The sequence below is a fragment of the Urtica dioica genome, chromosome 12, assembly GCF_054948205.1.
Source record: "Urtica dioica subsp. dioica isolate 48M chromosome 12, U.dioica_male_clone48M_v1_H2, whole genome shotgun sequence".
Taxonomy (NCBI): domain Eukaryota; kingdom Viridiplantae; phylum Streptophyta; class Magnoliopsida; order Rosales; family Urticaceae; genus Urtica; species Urtica dioica.
Window position 1 is genome coordinate 20,428,241 of NC_142767.1, and position 17,044 is coordinate 20,445,284.

A 17,044-nucleotide genomic window follows, 5' to 3' on the forward strand; every position below is an offset into this window, starting at 1 on the left:
GAACGTATGCGAAATTTTGATTTGAATGCTATGATACCATGATAACTTTGTAAAGGAGAAAAAATATTTAAAGAGAAAAGATTTAAAGAGAACGAATGCGGAACTTTGCCTCGGAAACTCTGTGACACAACTGTGTACCTCCTATTTTATCGGAGACCGGTTTGGCAAATATGCATTTTAATCCATAGCCCATGCGGCTTTCAAAAAAAAAAAGGCCAAATACTAAGATTACATTGTGAGTTATTTAATCAAAACATTAGAATAAGTTAAAAGACCAAACTACCTTATATAATATGTATAACTAATATAATCAATAATATATATAGATATATTACATGTAATATAACAAATAATGTATTATACAACGTTACTCTTAGAACGTAATTATAAAAAATAAAAATAAAGAGTTTAACGCGCAACACAAGTAAAGGCTGACCATATTAAATCATTAAAAGCACAATACAAGCGTTACTTTTTTGTTTGAGGTATAAAAGTCACAACTCTTTTTAATGAATTCGATTTTTTTTATTAAATATTTATCGGGAAATAAAATCATTTATCAGAAAGAAATCGAAATCCCCAAATAGTATTGACCTAGGGTTCATCTTCTTCCCAATTTGTTCTTCTGTTCTTCAATTGGTCCGGCATACAGTGATGGAATCGAGTAATTGTCGTCAATACGTCTAAGTGGTGTTGAACAAACTTTATGGACTGCAGATGATCTGGAAGACGATATCATGGATGCCCCGAGTATAAGCTGTGTTTTATGTGAATATTATTTATATTTTCATCTGTCACACTTTGTATTTGAATAATATTTGTGTTATGCTTTGTACCAGAATAAGAAATTAAGAGAATGTAGATTTTTTGGAATGGTTGGACCCATCTATGTGTCAAGAATGTTGTCCACAAAAGAGTATTAAATGAAATATAAGGGCATAATCTGTTAAGGCGTCATTTTCCGGCGCCGAAAAAATGACCCCTCAAAAAATAAACGACTTGCAACGCCATGCTCCCGACTCGCCTCGCCGTGTACCGTGCCTTGTCGTGCTTTGCCTTGACTGACCTCGCCGTGCGCCATGCTTCGTCGTATGCCATGCCCGACTCGCCATGATGAGCCCTTGCCCTAGCACATAGGCCATGCCTCGATGTATCATCGCCCTCGCTCATGGGCCTTGCCTCAATGCACCCTTGCCCTTGCCGTACGGTAAGCCTTCCTACCTGCCCTTGCCGTACAGAGAATCCTCCCGATTGCACTTGTCGTAAGACCAGTTGGTCAGGCCGTACGGCCATCCAAAGTCGTGGTTCCCTTGTAACTTAGGAATCGACCTCTGCTATCACAGTTGACAGTTTCGGCAGAATCGTTGGATTTGTTGCCATTATCGGGTCTCGACCCCATAGCAACATCTCTTTCGAAACCAAAGGAAAGGTTTCCATGAACATTTAACAATTTTAAACGAGAACGGACACGTTATTGAAGGTGCAATACATGGGGAAAATATGTAAGTTAGCATATTTTTCCAATGAGCCTCATGTCACACTAGTGGCGGATCCAGAACTTGGAAAGAGGGGGGGCCAAAATTCAGTTTAGGTTGAAATTTTTTTTTTTTTTTTTTTAATTAAGCCTGAATTTTTTTGTCCGGGGGGGCCCAGGCCACTTGACCCCACCACCTGAGTCCGCCCCTGTGTCACACTCAAATGGGAGAGAGAATAAGAGTTTGATACTCATTATTCATGTTATTGTTATAGATCGGGGAATTTTGATTTTTGAAACTTCTATCGGTGTATATTGGTTTTTTCCTTCATTTTTTTCCCTATGCCAAAATCCAAGTATTTAACACGGGCAAACTAAAAGCAGGAAAACCAAAAATGATAGCAGGATAAAAACCAAAATTTCCTGGAATGTAACAACCTAAATAATGTCACTACTAGAAATAATATTAAGAGAATGTAACAACCTAAATAATGTCAACCTAAATAATGTAACAACCTAAATAATGTCAACCTAAATAATTTCCTGGAATGTACTTCAACAATAATATTAAATCATGACATGCATGTCATTGATCATGCATACAAATACAATGCATATATTAAAAACTGATCACCAGAAACGGAAACATGAATCAAAAAATTCTCAGGCCTCGTTTCCGAAACCGGGTCAGTATTTTTCTTTGGCCATGTGGGAGTGTTTTTAAATATACCAACCAAGTTCATGCTCATTATTGACATTTCGAAAAAGAAAACAAATTATGTTCGACAATCTCTCGCAATCCGACAGAGACCACTGTCTTAGTGGCTTTGTCTTGAGATATTTGTGTCGATTTTTGCTCGTTAATGGGTGTCACCAAGAATCACGAGTTAGAATTTTGTAGCACTAAGTCTAGTACTTTATATTATGCTTTATAAAATGAGCATAATGTGTGTGTACAGTGTGTATATATTGATTCTATTTAAAAATATATATATATATATATACATATATATATATATACATATATATATATATATATATATATATATACATATATCAGTAGTGGCGGAGTCAGGTAAGGACCCCCGACCCACTGATCTTTTGAAATTTAAAAATTTTACCTAAATTTTTATAATTTTTATAATTTAGTCCTAAAATTACATGGTTTTTCGTATATGTCCCCTGAATAAATTATTTTTCTTATATATCCCTTACGAAATTTATAATACGTTTATCACATGTATAGTGACTGTAACTCTTGGCTCCGCACTATATATGTGTATTGGTCAAGATTCTACGTTTGGTATAGTTTTTTATGACTATTAGTTTGATGAATAGTAAAAATTAAGCACTAAGAATTAATTATTCAGACTTTGCCCCTTTTGTATCTTTGAATGATATCAATAAAAAAAGGGTTTAGTTAGCTAATAAGTTATATATTGCCTGTAACTATATATATTGTTAACAATCTTTAAGGCACAATCTTAAAGGCAATATTGACGAGTAGAGAAAATAATATGAAAGATACAAACGTGCATACAATTTATGTATACTCTCGACTGTGAGAAGATAAAATTTGATTAAAAAAAAACAAGAATAAGACTGATCATAGACCTAAAGCAAATCCAGAAGAAAAATAAAAAGGTAATTTTTGTGATTATTTCTTTGTATTTGATACATATTTTTCTCTCTGATATATATACACACACATATATGTATCCTAAAATTTATATAGAAACAAAAAACTCTCACAACAAATTTTCATCTTGTAGATCTTCTGTAAAGTATATATGAGCATATAAATCATTTTTAAAATCTATCAATAACACAACCAATAACGAGATAACAACTTGGTAGTTGAGAAAATTCATTCCTATCATGAGAATCATATGTGAACAGGAATATTCTTAGAAGAGCGCACTAATTTTAAACAAAATTCGATTAAGATGATAACTGAAGAATCTAAAAGAAATTTACAACAAATACAGTGAAATGAAATACGATTCTATCGCCACTTTTACTGAACTGACTGATAATCAATATCGCAAGAAATCAGTAGAGACTAGCTAGAACAAGAAACAACTACATGGTAATAACAATAATAATAAGCTTTTTCTTAGTATGAATTAAAAAAAAAAAAAAAAAAAAAAAAACTACAACCCAGAAAATGAAACCAAAATAGTAATATCAAACCTTCTTACCGGCAAAAAAGGGTAGCAATTATGGATTTGTAGAGCAAATATGATGGAAACTTCCCAAGGGATAGCATGATCCAATGTAAACCAACTTTGATATATAAATAAATATGATACTAATAGTGTGTGTGTGTGTGTGTATATATATATATGTGTGTGTGTGTGTGTGTATATATATATATGTGTGTGTGTGTGATGAATTATTATCTAAGTATGAAAGTCTAATTAGATCAATGCGATCCCTTTGGAAGTTTCCACCTGCACTAAGATGTGATCTTCAAACTCTCTCTCTCTCCACCAATTTTTTTTTTTACAGTTTCTTGAGTTCGATGCGATATGAAAGCTAAAAGAAAGAAGAAAAAAAAAGCGCACATAGCTTCGATTGGAAGAAGCTGACGATATATACACTTATATTGCACATCTGTAAGTATGATTGTTTGTGGTGGTCCAAGAAGAGAGAATAAATAATAATAAAAAGAAAACTCGGACTCGGAGGTGTAGAGTTTATTTCTTTGGTTTTTATAATAAAAAGAGAAAAAAAAGGCAAAGGCAAAAGGTTGGCTGTTTTTAGAAACAGTTATGCTGGCTGGTTTAGCTACTACTTTTGCTCACGCATTTGGTGTGATTGGACATGGTCCAATTTAATTACTACACACACTCTCATAATATGTATTTATATATGTAATGTTCTATCATGCCAATAAAGTGCCTTTTTGCTAACCATTTAATATTTATTTCCGATTTTTATATTTTTAGGAGATTTTCAATTTTTTTTCTTGTGTATTTATATTATTATATATTATATTGGCTTTTTATAATATTGGCTTCATTAGTACTTAAAGCAAAGTCTAGGGCTAGCTTAACTTTGTAACCACTAAATTATTGACAAGTCTTTTCCATTTGGACCGCCGTAAATTATGTTCTCATTGGTAATGGGAGCTAGTAATCAAGATTACAAAAAAAAAAACTATTTATGTAACAGTAAGAATAACTACATACCTATCTACCTATACCATAGTTAATTTAAATCTTTTTACACCGCAACCGTAGTTAAATTTCTTTATATTCAAAAGTACAAGATACGTAAAAAAAAAAAAATTACTGAATTTTTTCTTCTAACTTTACAAATACTATTTATAAATTGTCTAGCGCCTATCATCTCACAAAACAACGTCATTAAATTTCACGTGTATCTTTCACGTGGTTGAATTAAAGCGACATTAATAACTAAAGGAGAGAAATAGAACACAGAAACAAGAATGGTAGACTTTTTTTTCAGTGAGATATATGAGATATACTGTTTATTGCTTATTGTTTACCTATTAAAAAAGTAGTAGCGAAATTATTATATTGTGAAAAAAGGTAATTAATAGTAATATTGCTTATTAAATAAGATTTCAAGGACAAAAGAGCATTTTTTTTTTCTTTTCTAGATAGCACACGTATTTTGTGGCACTGCTTTATTTATTTCACATAGTAATTGTAGCAGTAGTTCTACAGTTAAAGCGCATGAGTGATTGAAACTCATGAACCACTAAACCTAGCTACATATTATTTGTATGTATGCAAAAAATACAACCTATACAAAGACCCAATTATTTCAATAATTTATTATAATAGTGTACATGAAATAGAAACCCTAATAGTGACGTGTCTTGAATTGTATACTCGTTTGATGTTTTCTGTTTATTTGTCTTTTGGTTTTTCCTTTTTCTGAGATCAATAAACAGGAATATGTACGAGGGGTATAGCTCATGTTTTGTAGGACATTGTTTCTTTAAGATTAGGGTCTGCCTTTGAAATTTGAATTTATCAAAGTATATTACTTTCCTTTGTACACTACAAAATAAGACTTGTTTCTAATGTATTGCCTACTCGTAAAGTTATGACATAATTAATTTCTTGTAAGGAGTAGGATAAATAGTTTTATGCAGTATTCACTGCATTTTTTCATATTTATATCTGCATCGATTTTATTTTAATATATATATATATATATTTATATATATATATATATATATATATATATATATATATTTAAAGTTTTCTGCTAAGGTTATTTTCAAATGAGCATTATTGTGACCAACTGGGATAGTTTAAGTTGTGACTGTGAGTACCTCCATTTGTAGGTTCAAACGAGAAAATCATAGAATAATGTTTTTAAAATACAAATGTCTAAAATAGTAACTCTTTCAAATCTTTTTAAATATAGTATTTTTTTCAGTTATTTAGGGTTATCTTCATTATTAATGAAACTGTAATCAATAAATACATTTAAATAAAAAAAAATTTATATATATATATATATATTTAAAAAAATGTTTGATTACAACTTAAAAAATAATATATCTGTGATAAAAATTTCAGACACTATTTTTACAACTAGTTTTAAAAAACCACTAACTATTACCACTGTGATAAAATTCATGTTTACAAAATAGAATTTAAAAAGTTTCATAACCTTTTTATATTTTAAAATGCAGATGTAATTTATCATGCCGATTTTGGTGGATAAATAGTTGTGCATAATTACAGACAAAATTATATGAAACAATAAAATAATATATATATATACGAGTACAAATCTATTTTTGGCCATATTTAATGTTTAATAGACAAAAAAACCATAATATTACTATTTTTCAACTACTGCTTTCCCCATATAATTTCAATCATTTTTTTTTAATGCACGAGACTTCCATTAGAATACGGGTAGAATACTCATTGATACAAGAGAATACCATTTTAAACACAACTCAAACTTAGGTAAGAATGAATCTAATACAAAGTACAAATGTTCGTTTATCTTGTGTATATTTCCGTTAAAAGGAGAGATATAAAGCACATCAAATTTTCAAGCACTCATTTGATTCTTTCGATAAAACCCACCATGATTGATGGAGAAGTCTAAGCAAACACGATCCGATTATCATGAAGAAGATGATATTTTTAAGTTTGTATAGACAAAACTCTAACAAAAACCAAAATTTTAAATCATTGTATATAAACAGATAAATAAGTAAAACATATGACGAAAATATCCCTCGGACATAATGCAACACTGCACTAATTGTCAAAACAATGACTTTATCACATGTGTGGGGGTCCGTTAGTTTTATGGTCCTTGTGACATTCCTCCTCAAATAAATAAATAAAAAATTTACCAGTTAACTTATAACGCTTACCATTATTACACTAATTAATGTGACATTAATATAATTGAGACATGTGATGCCCTACTAGCATTTAATATGTCCAATCTCTCTAACCCACTAAATGTAATTCATCATGGGGACCGACAAGATTACAAAAAACTTGCATGGTTCTGAGGTTGGTACAAGTTACCATCAAACAGCTATTTTTGCTGCCGATTAACTCAACACCTATTCTGCTCTGAACATTGACACTTCACTTTTTTTCTCCTTTTTTTTTTGTCCTCCTTGATTTCATATCCCCTAACTATAATCGATTTCTTCGTTTACACACACACATTTGAGTGTGTCCATGGTGTGGCCTTGACGATGATGATGATGATGGCGTGACCAATCTTGTTTATACCCTATGTTTTGTGATTAATATTAATTAATCATGTTTTCAAAATCGTTAATTATATATTAGTTTGTTGCGGTGTGAAAGTAGTCAAGAAAAGTGGTCAATGATCGAGTTCAAATGTGAGGAGTGCCGATAGGACATAATTTCAATATCATACCTTCCACGCGTGATCTTATGTATGGGTTATTAATTATAGTATCTATGGTATATATTTGGAGCCATGTGTATTCTTTCTCACACTTAAATAGACACAATGGGCTTTGAAAACCTCTATTGTACCTGTCACAATCTACTGCTTATTCTTTTGGTAGCTTGGTTTTGCTTGTACCGACTATTTAATTATTTATTTTTTTAATTATTTAGTACATACAATACAATGACACACCACAAGCAAGAAATTGTTGATTGGTGTTTGATAAACGCATAGAGATAATTTAAAAATCTTTCTTATTTATTTTGGTGTGAACCGAGTTCCGGCGATAGCTTGAAAAAGATCTATAGTAAAAACGTCCCAAGTGAAGACATTATTTTGCTCTTAAGAGTCTAGAGTGCATAGGAGGCACAAAGATGGGGTGGGGGGATTTATTAATCGGTTATAATCCGAGCTCCTAATTAAGGACGCCGCCTCTTGTATATAGTTAAGTAAAATAATAAGTTTATCCCAACGACTAAGGTCTAGATTTTGGCCCGTGATCTCGTGATCACGTGACCAAGATATAGGCTTTTGACCCCCCGTGATCAACAGGGAGGTATGTCATTCGCTACTAGCTTAATTAGGAAAATTTCTAAGGAGGTGGGTTTGATCCCCCTAGTACTCTCTTATCCTATTTGAATGATCAGCCCTCAAAAATTGGATCAACCGGTCACCTTGCAAAATTTGAGCAAAATATAAGAGAATTTTGTCGTATTCGGGTCATCAAGGACTTCTCACAGCCAGGTAAGGACTAGGGATCATATGCCTCGTGAACTTTTAAAAATTAAAATTTTTACCTATATATTTTACATATCAAGCTTAAAATTAAATGATCTTTTTTTTCATAAATGCCCCTCTTAATATATTTTTTTCTTACACGCTCCATACAAATTTAAGAATAATTTTGTTCATTAAATTTGCTCTAACTCTATCACTAGGGCTTCATGTCATCCCTTGTTGAGTCTATACATGCGCAACACCCCCATTTTAGTCTAAGTGAGGTCGAGCCTTGTATGTTTTTAGGAGCTGTGAACTTACCCTCCTACCACTATCATGTGTCGATGGCGTCCAAAAGTTGAAAATTATTACTAAGACTTCAATCTAACAACTTAGGTTATTTATGTAATTTATACCCTATACATGTTATGGATATCTAATTAGCTTTTTTTTTTCCTTTTTCTTTTTTGAAGAATGTGGACGAAAATACGGATAAATTATATTAAAACTCTCACTTAAATGGCGAAAGAATACCGTACTTATAAAAAAGTCACATTTAAACTCCTATGATCAACAATAATTTCATTCATAGCACACGGCGGGACAACATCCAACCACTCAATATTATTTTTAACTAAGCGCAAACTTAGTTAAGTTATGGGCAACCTCGTTATTACAAGACCGAAATGTGTGATTCTCATGAATTTTTTTATTTGATTACATGTGATTCACTTTTTATGTATGATAAGTCATCTAATCAAACATACATGTGTACAACTCTCATATATATATATATATATATATATATATATATATATATATATATATATATATATATATATATATATTCTAGTATTTTCCATATTGGAATCCAATTATGAGAACCCTCTTTTTGCATACCATCCATAAAGCGCCGGCAAAAGTTCCAAGTGCTGGAGCAATGTGCCTTTTGGGAACCATACAACATGATGCAATATTATTGGGGTTTTTTTTTCATCTTTCCTTTTAGTACGTATGAGAAAAAAAAATCAATTACAATAAAAACAAAAATACACATCAATTTCGTCGGCCCATTATAATGCTCATAGTATTTATGAAAAAATCATTCAGCATTAAAATGAAATCGTTGGAAGAAAAAATTTGATGGTGTGTATTTCAAGCCGACACACTACTTGAGTGCCAGTTGTTCAGTAGATTGCTTGGCGGAAACCATGCCAAGTCTCATCACTTTCTTCTTCTTCTTCTTCTTCTTTTTTTTTTTTGTATACTTTAACCTGGAGATTAAACTCATCTATCTGGTCATAGATAATACCATAGAACTTTAAAAGTCCATATTTAGAGTATTGATTAGTATCCGATGCACTTTAAAATCACGCTAAAACTAAAATAAAAAAAAAAAATGTGTCGTGACTAGTGTTAAATCAAATATTTTTAATTCTTTAATTTTTTAATTTATTATTCATTTTAATTAACAAAACTAAGTATAAAGGTTTTTGGAATGTATCCTCTAGTTAAGAAGATGGTACAAAAACTATATCAAATAACATCGTCGTTAGAGATGCTCTATGTGTCCACACAATTTAAACTCTCGAGAGTTTTAAGTTTGTTTTTACCAACTATGTTTTATAACCAGTGTAGCAAAGCAGCCACTAGCAAACATTGAATTTGTAAATTAGCTAAATATATGCCTTAAAAAAAATTAGCTAAATATAATGTTCGGTTAATTTTGCGATACAGTCATTAACGAAAATAAACGAGTTAATAAGGACCACAATACCCTTATGGTTACAATCACATGCGTTCAGAGTAACAAAATAAATAAATAAAAAACCGAAAAAGAATTATAATCCATTAATCAATAATAATAATAATAATAATAATAAAACTTTACCTAAAAAAATAGAGAAATTAATTCATATTCCATATTATAATCAATCTCTATCTCTCTCTCTCTCTCTCTCTCTCTCTCTCTCTCTCTCTCATCATTATAAAAAATGACAGAAATTTATTAGCTCATCTTATATTTTTTGGATGGTGCTATATAATTTCAAAACATAAACTGAAAAAAAATTAGAGGGGCTGAAAATACATATTCTATGACATTAATAAAAAAACAAATATCATGCAAATGAAATGGGGATTTCTTTTCCCTTAGGTGTGTAGTTACCGCTTGGCCACTTTAATGGCGATAATGATATCTTTGCCTAGAGAGGGCATGGTTGCGTTGTTGAGGACTGATATCTTATTTTTTGTATGTCTATTATTATAATAACTGTTTTATTTTTAATTCGTTTTATTAAATGGGGTCATATTTAAAGTATAAAGTATGTTTATATCAATATATATATATATATATATATATATATATATATATATATATATATTATCAAATAAAGTTAACGAGACGAGACCACACTATTGCTGATGTCTCAAGTTATTGTCTTAACAAATTAGGAGGGATTTGTGATAAATTGATACTTGTTAAGTTGATCATTCAAGTTATAGCCAAGGCCGGCTTGAAGTTTAAGTCACTTAAGCAATGGCTAACGCCTTTTTTTTTTTTTTTTTTAAATGATCAGTCATCATTACTTTATTAGTAGATGATCATTTTTTTTGCTACATTGTTATTACGTTTTTCTTTAGTTATAGTTACTCATTTTTAATTTAATATTCAGAAGAAAAGCAAGATGCCCGATATGTGGACACGGATTGTAATTTTAAGAAATTATGTGAAAATTTGGCCAGCCGAAAAACGTTATTTTATTCATTAGGTCATTTTATATCACAAAAATTGCTTGAAATATTGCATTTTTTTGCGATATCGTTGCGTCCATGTTTTCAAATGGAAGAAATAATATATTTGGATTCTTATGTACTGTGGGCAGTCGTTTGATCTATATAACATATATATTTTAAAAAAATGATATAAACAAAATGATAATGTGATTGATTTATATCATGTGTATTTGGAACTTTTTATAAATTTATTATGTGTGTTCCAAGCTTATTATATTATATGTATTTGAATTTCATAAGTTATTATATGTGTTTCGATTTAGGAATCTATTAAAATTCTGCAACATTAATTTCGTCGCACTTTTTCTCGGCCACTGAAATTTTTATGGACACATTTTTTTTATTCAAAATTTCACAATATTATCGTCGCAATTTTCACCGGTCATGTGATTTTCGATTTTTGGGACTATGGACACAAAATCAACCATAAAAAAATGTGGGTATCCTAATTTGTTGATCGTTTTACAAGGTATAGATAAGCACGAGGGAGCTTTATAATCTTGAACACAAAATTTGAATTCATTATGTAAAAGGATAAAACTAGACTAACTATTGTTGAAGTTAAATATAGTCCTAATTTATAATTTAGACTAAAATGTCCTCAACATAATAAAATTTCATTAAAGTCTCCCCACCTAATTTTTCTCACCTACATTTCATTTTCACCTCATGTTGCCTCCATTTAGTTCTGAGAGAAAATCAAATAAGCGATGAAAGTAAGAAAAAAATGCAAAACGGCCGGTAGCACTCAAATCGAAATTTGGATTTTAAATATAGCGCGAACATAAATATAACGACTTTAAAAGATGTAACATTAAAAGGAGACGATTAATTTTTTAAAAAAAAAGGAGACGAGGCTCTCCTCACATTCATAGTTTTTCTTATTAAAATTTCTCGTCAATATGTAATGTGACATCAGAGTCAAAGACAATGGATGTTGGTGGTGCAATTGTCTTAAAAGCCGTGTCAGATTACTGCTCGAGAAATTTGGCTACTATCTATTTCATTTCATATTACTGGACCAAGAAGTATCCAATGCAGAGATACCAAAATCATTAATCAAGTATTCGGCTATGGAAAGCATATTCTAGACGTGAAAATTCTCCATTACATAAAATAAAAAAAAAAAATAAAAAAATAATAATGGACATGTGGCTACCCCTTCCACTACTAATTGTTTTTGCGACACTACACATTGCAGTTCCAATGTCAATGAAAAGTGAAGCTGGTCGTAGTTTTACTTTGGATCGGATCAGAGCTTCCCTTTTTGAGCTTAGTTGTCCCTCAGATATTGACGAGACGTACAGTATTGGTATGAATGGCTTTCTATATATTCATTTTCTTTATGGCATTGCTTTCTGCCTATTCATCTGATTTTGAAATCAACTAGTCATTTCAGTTTTTTCGTTTTTTTTTTTACTGTTGTCTACTGAACTCACATACCTCTACAGACTTGAAGAAAATTATTGAACTTGCCCAGAATGAAGAGGTTTGTTTCATCAGCCTTATTTCTATAGTAGTTCGGCTTTATTCTTTGACGTACAGTTCTATTCAAAGTTTGTAAACTACAGGTAGAATCCATTGTGTTGAAGCGATATGGGAGTGATTCTTACAGAATGTTAAGGGTTATTGGTTAAGGCCGGTCATTTACTCGAGACAGAGAAAGTATGTATTTATTTTGGTTCAAATTTTCGTACTTAAAATTTGCTACAACTATCTTTGGTAGTTGCAGAAAAAGACAATACACTTGTTTTTATTGCTGCTTCTTTTCCTTCCTAGATTGCAGATATGACATTTGTTGAGAAAAAGGAAACACCCAAGGCTCTTTATAAGCTATATATGGAATGATATGAATATTTGCACCTAGAGGTAAGCACTTTTACAAAATCAGATTTAGCTCTAGATATGATTATGGCTGTCAAATTAGGGAGTGTATGTAGTCTCAACAAATCCCAAGGGTTTAGTCTGGCGATATGGGCTAATGTTGGTTATGTGTCTCACGGTTGGCTTTTCAGGGGACCCGTTTAAGAGTGCCTGTAGTTGAAATATAAAATTGGGCTTCAATGTGTGAAGGGAAAGAGTGATTTAAAAGATATACAAAACAGTGTCATCGCCAACTGAACTCATTGCGGGGTTTTTATATTGCTGCACCAAGTGCTTTAGTCACTAATGTGTATTTGTTTCATAGTGTGTTGGATATTAATTGACCCAGAAACGAATTTCTGTCCCGACGGTCACATAAGACTATTCGGAGGAGCACTGAAAAAATTTCATTTCTTATGTTGTCTTAGGTCACTAAAGGGCTCAGGTTTTCGTGGCCTTTCCCGAAAACAAGCTGAGATATCATTGTTCTACTCATAGAAAACAAGCTGAGATATCATTATTAATAAGATATCAAGAGTGTTTATTAAGCATAGTTTCCTTGTGGAAAGAAAACTGAGAAGCCACTGAAAATTGGTAGCCTGGACAGACTATTGATAATGAGTAATAATCATTAGTTTGTTGCTTTTGATGTTTCTTGTCTTGGTAGAAAACAATTTGCTGTTCTGTTCAACATTCAATTATCATTATAGCCATTTTAATAACAGACTAGTTTAATTGAATTGCTTCTAATAATATCAGATCAGAAGCAGCACTAGTTGAATTGAACTGCCTCTCCTCAGCTGAGGTAAGTTTATATTATTGTAAGCTGTTTCTTTCGGTTGCGGTTACAAACTAACTCTCTGCAGATCTGACGTGCATTCTTTTTTACTGTCGTGTTTGTAGAGTTGAACTTCCTTTACATTGTGAGTTGGTTGAATTATTATCCCGTGCTTAAATGCGGGTAAGAGCAATCACGTCACTTCACCGAGCCTTTATTTTAGGTAAACTTGGAAATTGCATCGAAAGATTGTTACTTGGACACCGTAGTGAGACTGAAAGTAAGTATGAGCTACTTGTGCTTCAATGGCCATATATGTGGATTTTTTTTTTTAATTGTAATTTTTTATCAGCAACATACTTGTTAAAAAAAAAAACGGGGAAAATTAATGAGCATGTTGAAATGTTGCCCGTACCTAAAAATTTAAAGCTCTAAAATGTTGTTAGCATTCTTAAGCATGAATTCAGATTTTAGTTCTAGTGTTCTAAGGACAGAGTAAATACCTGTTGTAAAGTGGTTAGTACATTACATAAATTCTCAACAACAAAACACGTGAGAAATTATGACAAAAAACCTACCTCCAAAAATTAATATTTTTCTTTCTATTAGGCCTATAGTTCTAAATCAAGTCCCTATGGTTCTAATCTAAACTCACTTTCGGTTCCTGCGAAACATTTCCTTTTGGACACCATAGTAGACCGGCTTAGAACCTGGAAATGTGATGAAGTTCCAACCCGAAACTGACCCGCCAATAACGAACGTCAATTCTCCATGGAATCCGCCGATCATCTTCTGCTTCTTCCCCAAGCAACTCTCCATCGGTTTCTTCACAAACTCGCTGCTCCGATTCGAGACGCGACTTTGCTCGCTTGGCTCAACCATAGTCTGTTTGTGCACCTCCATAAGGAACTCCAATTCTGCATATAATAAAAATAAAATATACATGCAATAAAATAGTCATATCTTTCAGAATTCTCTGGCCACTTGAGTGACCCCATAACCAAATCATGAAACCTGTTTATTTTTCAAAAGACTAGAGTGCCCATAATAAAAAGCTTGATTAAACATTCTCTTGTAATTTATACTAAATATTATGAAAGTCGCATAAAAAATGGACAATCTAAGTATGTAACAACATGCATGGATTTGGTACAGTTCAATAATAATGACTATCATTGTTAATTTGTATTACTCTTTTTTCTCCGACTGGTGTCTAATACTGCGAAATGTCTAAAATGAGTTATCTTAAATACAAGATTTGTAAGAGGAGACAAGGGTTTTGTATAGGAAATAGAGATTGGGAATTTAGACCCAAATCCCAAGAACTCTTGGCCGTTATATTCTAATTTATTAATTGAAAAAAAAAATCGAACTATCTAAATATCCTAATCGACATATTTAAAAAAAATCACCTTTGCAAATTTCCTTGGCAGCTTTACTGTTCCGAAAATCAGGGGTTCCAATGACCTATATGATACACGTAAAAGATATATATAACTAATAATCAAACAAAGCAAGCAAGTTTTTCACCGACGAAAAATGTATGCTTTAGATAGCCGTTCCCGAAAGTTCATGTAAAAAAGTAATCTTTATCATGATACAGAAGAAAAATGGAACTATTCGTAAATTTTATTTATGGAAAATGTTGAGTTACATAAAGAACCTCGAGGAAGAGAGGACGGAGTTTGCGAAGGATGGCTCTAATTTTAGAGATAGGCAAGCTTTGAACTTCCATTTTCAACGTGGAAAGTTTTTATTTTATTTTTTTTGTTCGTTCTTTATTGAACCGAGGGAATACAGAGAAACCGAAAAGTGTTAAGGATATTTGAGTAGTGGGTCTGAGTCTCTTTGTTTTGTTTAAGATAAATAGGTCTACTTGGAGCCTTTACAATTAATCTTTGGAAATAGACACTACTAGTAAACAATCATGTTTATTATTTTACCCCTAAAGATTTAGTTTTGGTGGCACTAACTCTTGTTTGTGAGGTTTTTACCTGTGTAAAAACATAAATAACGATTTGTTTCAATGTAATTACGTATATTAAAGAAAAAAATTAGTAAAAAAAAAATCATGTTTTTATTTTATCAAAATGTTGACACAATATTTTCTTTTAAATCTGATTGTTTTTTTTTTTTTTTTTTTAATTTCAAGATAGAGAATTCTTTCTTTACCCTTACAGTCACACTAATACCATGATTTTTTAGTTTAGACGGATCAAAAAATGTAAATTAGAGGTTAATATGAAAAACAGAGTTTAGGAGAACTAATTTGTAAATTTTAGGGTAAGATTTTTTTTGACAAAAAGTGTAAAAAAAAAAAAAACAAAATTGAGCACGCAATGGATCCGTCCCTAAAATTGAGCATACTCTTTGTTTTATTTCTTTAGCTACAAAAATAACAGAACTTGCAAATTGTCTAATCCATTACAAATACCATTGAGCTACACATGGTCTGAATTTCTCATTATATATGGACAACATCAATGATAAACCATTATATGCATCACTAGTTATGATTCCTTAAGCCCATATTAGAAGTATAGAAAAGACAAATATAATTCTTAATCTAAACACATCGTGACGACCCAACCACCGACGAAGAAGTCATTCTCGAAACTCTGTTCTTTTCATTGTTTATTCTGTCAATTTTCACCTATAGAAGCAGTGCCTGAAGAACAGTGCAAATTATTTTGAAAAAAGCTCTTCCTCTTCCAGCAATTTCTCTTTCAATTTTTTTTTCTTGGTCCATTAGTTATATAGCCATATTTACAGTTTCACATTGCTATGTAGTCAACGTTTCGTAAATCTTACATAAATAGCCACGTCTATTTATTTACACGCATAAATACTCTTACTATTTCATTTAAATGAAAGGGCAAACCAAGAATGACACAAAGAAAATTGATACCACCTACGTAAGGCTAATTTTTCTCGGATTTAACTTGCGTGTTTAATGCAATTTTAGCCGCCCGATCGCATATAAAGGCCCATAATGCTTCAAAAACACCCTAGAATACCTATTTAAATGGTAACACAAATTGATTAAGTCTTTAGCTAGTTTTTTTTTTTTTTTTTTTTTTAGATCTTGGAAGGAAAAGCTTGGGAGAAAAGAAGAATTGGATAAGAAAACTCGTTCTACCACTATCACCACTAACACTAAAATCATAATTTCTTTCTCTTATCATTCCTTGGAACTCTTGTTATTCGTGCTGGATTATTTGAATATAGTTTTCATGAATCTCTACATAATATTTTCTGGTTTTTTTTTTTCATCACCATAAACTAATCTTCTAGAGGGAAATTATGTAGCTTAATTCAAGTGTGGCTATCGATTTCGTTTTGTAATTAATTGAATTATTTATTCCAATATTGCGTTCCTTTTTTCTATTCCGTTCTTATTGGCTGTACAAGATTAACTACTTTGTGTATGATCTCGGGATCATTTAAATGCTTGAGAAAAGTTTATACGGTTATGC

The 17,044-nt window shown here is 31.4% G+C and overlaps 1 protein-coding gene and 1 long non-coding RNA gene across 3 annotated transcripts; one reads left to right on the top strand and one right to left on the bottom strand.

Moving 5' to 3' along the window:
* The first annotated feature begins 12,058 nt into the window (after nt 1-12,058).
* On the top strand, nt 12,059-13,229 carry LOC149380137 (uncharacterized). The gene is made up of 5 exons (XR_016294265.1): nt 12,059-12,239; nt 12,379-12,416; nt 12,499-12,592; nt 12,707-12,796; nt 12,943-13,229. It is a non-coding gene; the product is annotated as an uncharacterized LOC149380137 (long non-coding RNA).
* Nucleotides 13,230-13,982: 753 nt separating this feature from the next.
* Nucleotides 13,983-15,441, bottom strand: LOC149380138 (uncharacterized). Of its 2 annotated transcripts, none has more exons than XM_089603759.1 (3): nt 15,232-15,441; nt 14,981-15,035; nt 13,983-14,485 (listed from the first exon to the last, which is right to left on the bottom strand). In XM_089603759.1, exons 1-3 carry the CDS (start codon nt 15,301-15,303, stop codon nt 14,220-14,222), a joined length of 393 nt encoding a protein of 130 aa, XP_089459885.1. In that variant the 5' UTR covers nt 15,304-15,441; the 3' UTR covers nt 13,983-14,219. The 2 variants fall into 2 exon arrangements, with proteins under 2 accessions (XP_089459885.1, XP_089459884.1); XM_089603758.1 differs by having other exon boundaries at nt 15,223-15,441.
* Nucleotides 15,442-17,044: the final 1,603 nt, after the last annotated feature.

Excerpts from the sequence above, each read along its gene's own strand:
- LOC149380138 (XM_089603758.1), bottom strand. The coding sequence starts at position 15,303 with ATGGAAGTTCAAAGCTTGCCTATCTCTAAAATTAGAGCCATCCTTCGC. Across the intron at positions 15,036-15,222 it reads TCTTCCTCGAGGTTCTTTAT|GTCATTGGAACCCCTGATTT; the intron begins GTAACTCAACAT and ends TGTATCATATAG. Across the intron at positions 14,486-14,980 it reads TGCCAAGGAAATTTGCAAAG|AATTGGAGTTCCTTATGGAG; the intron begins GTGATTTTTTTT and ends TATTATATGCAG.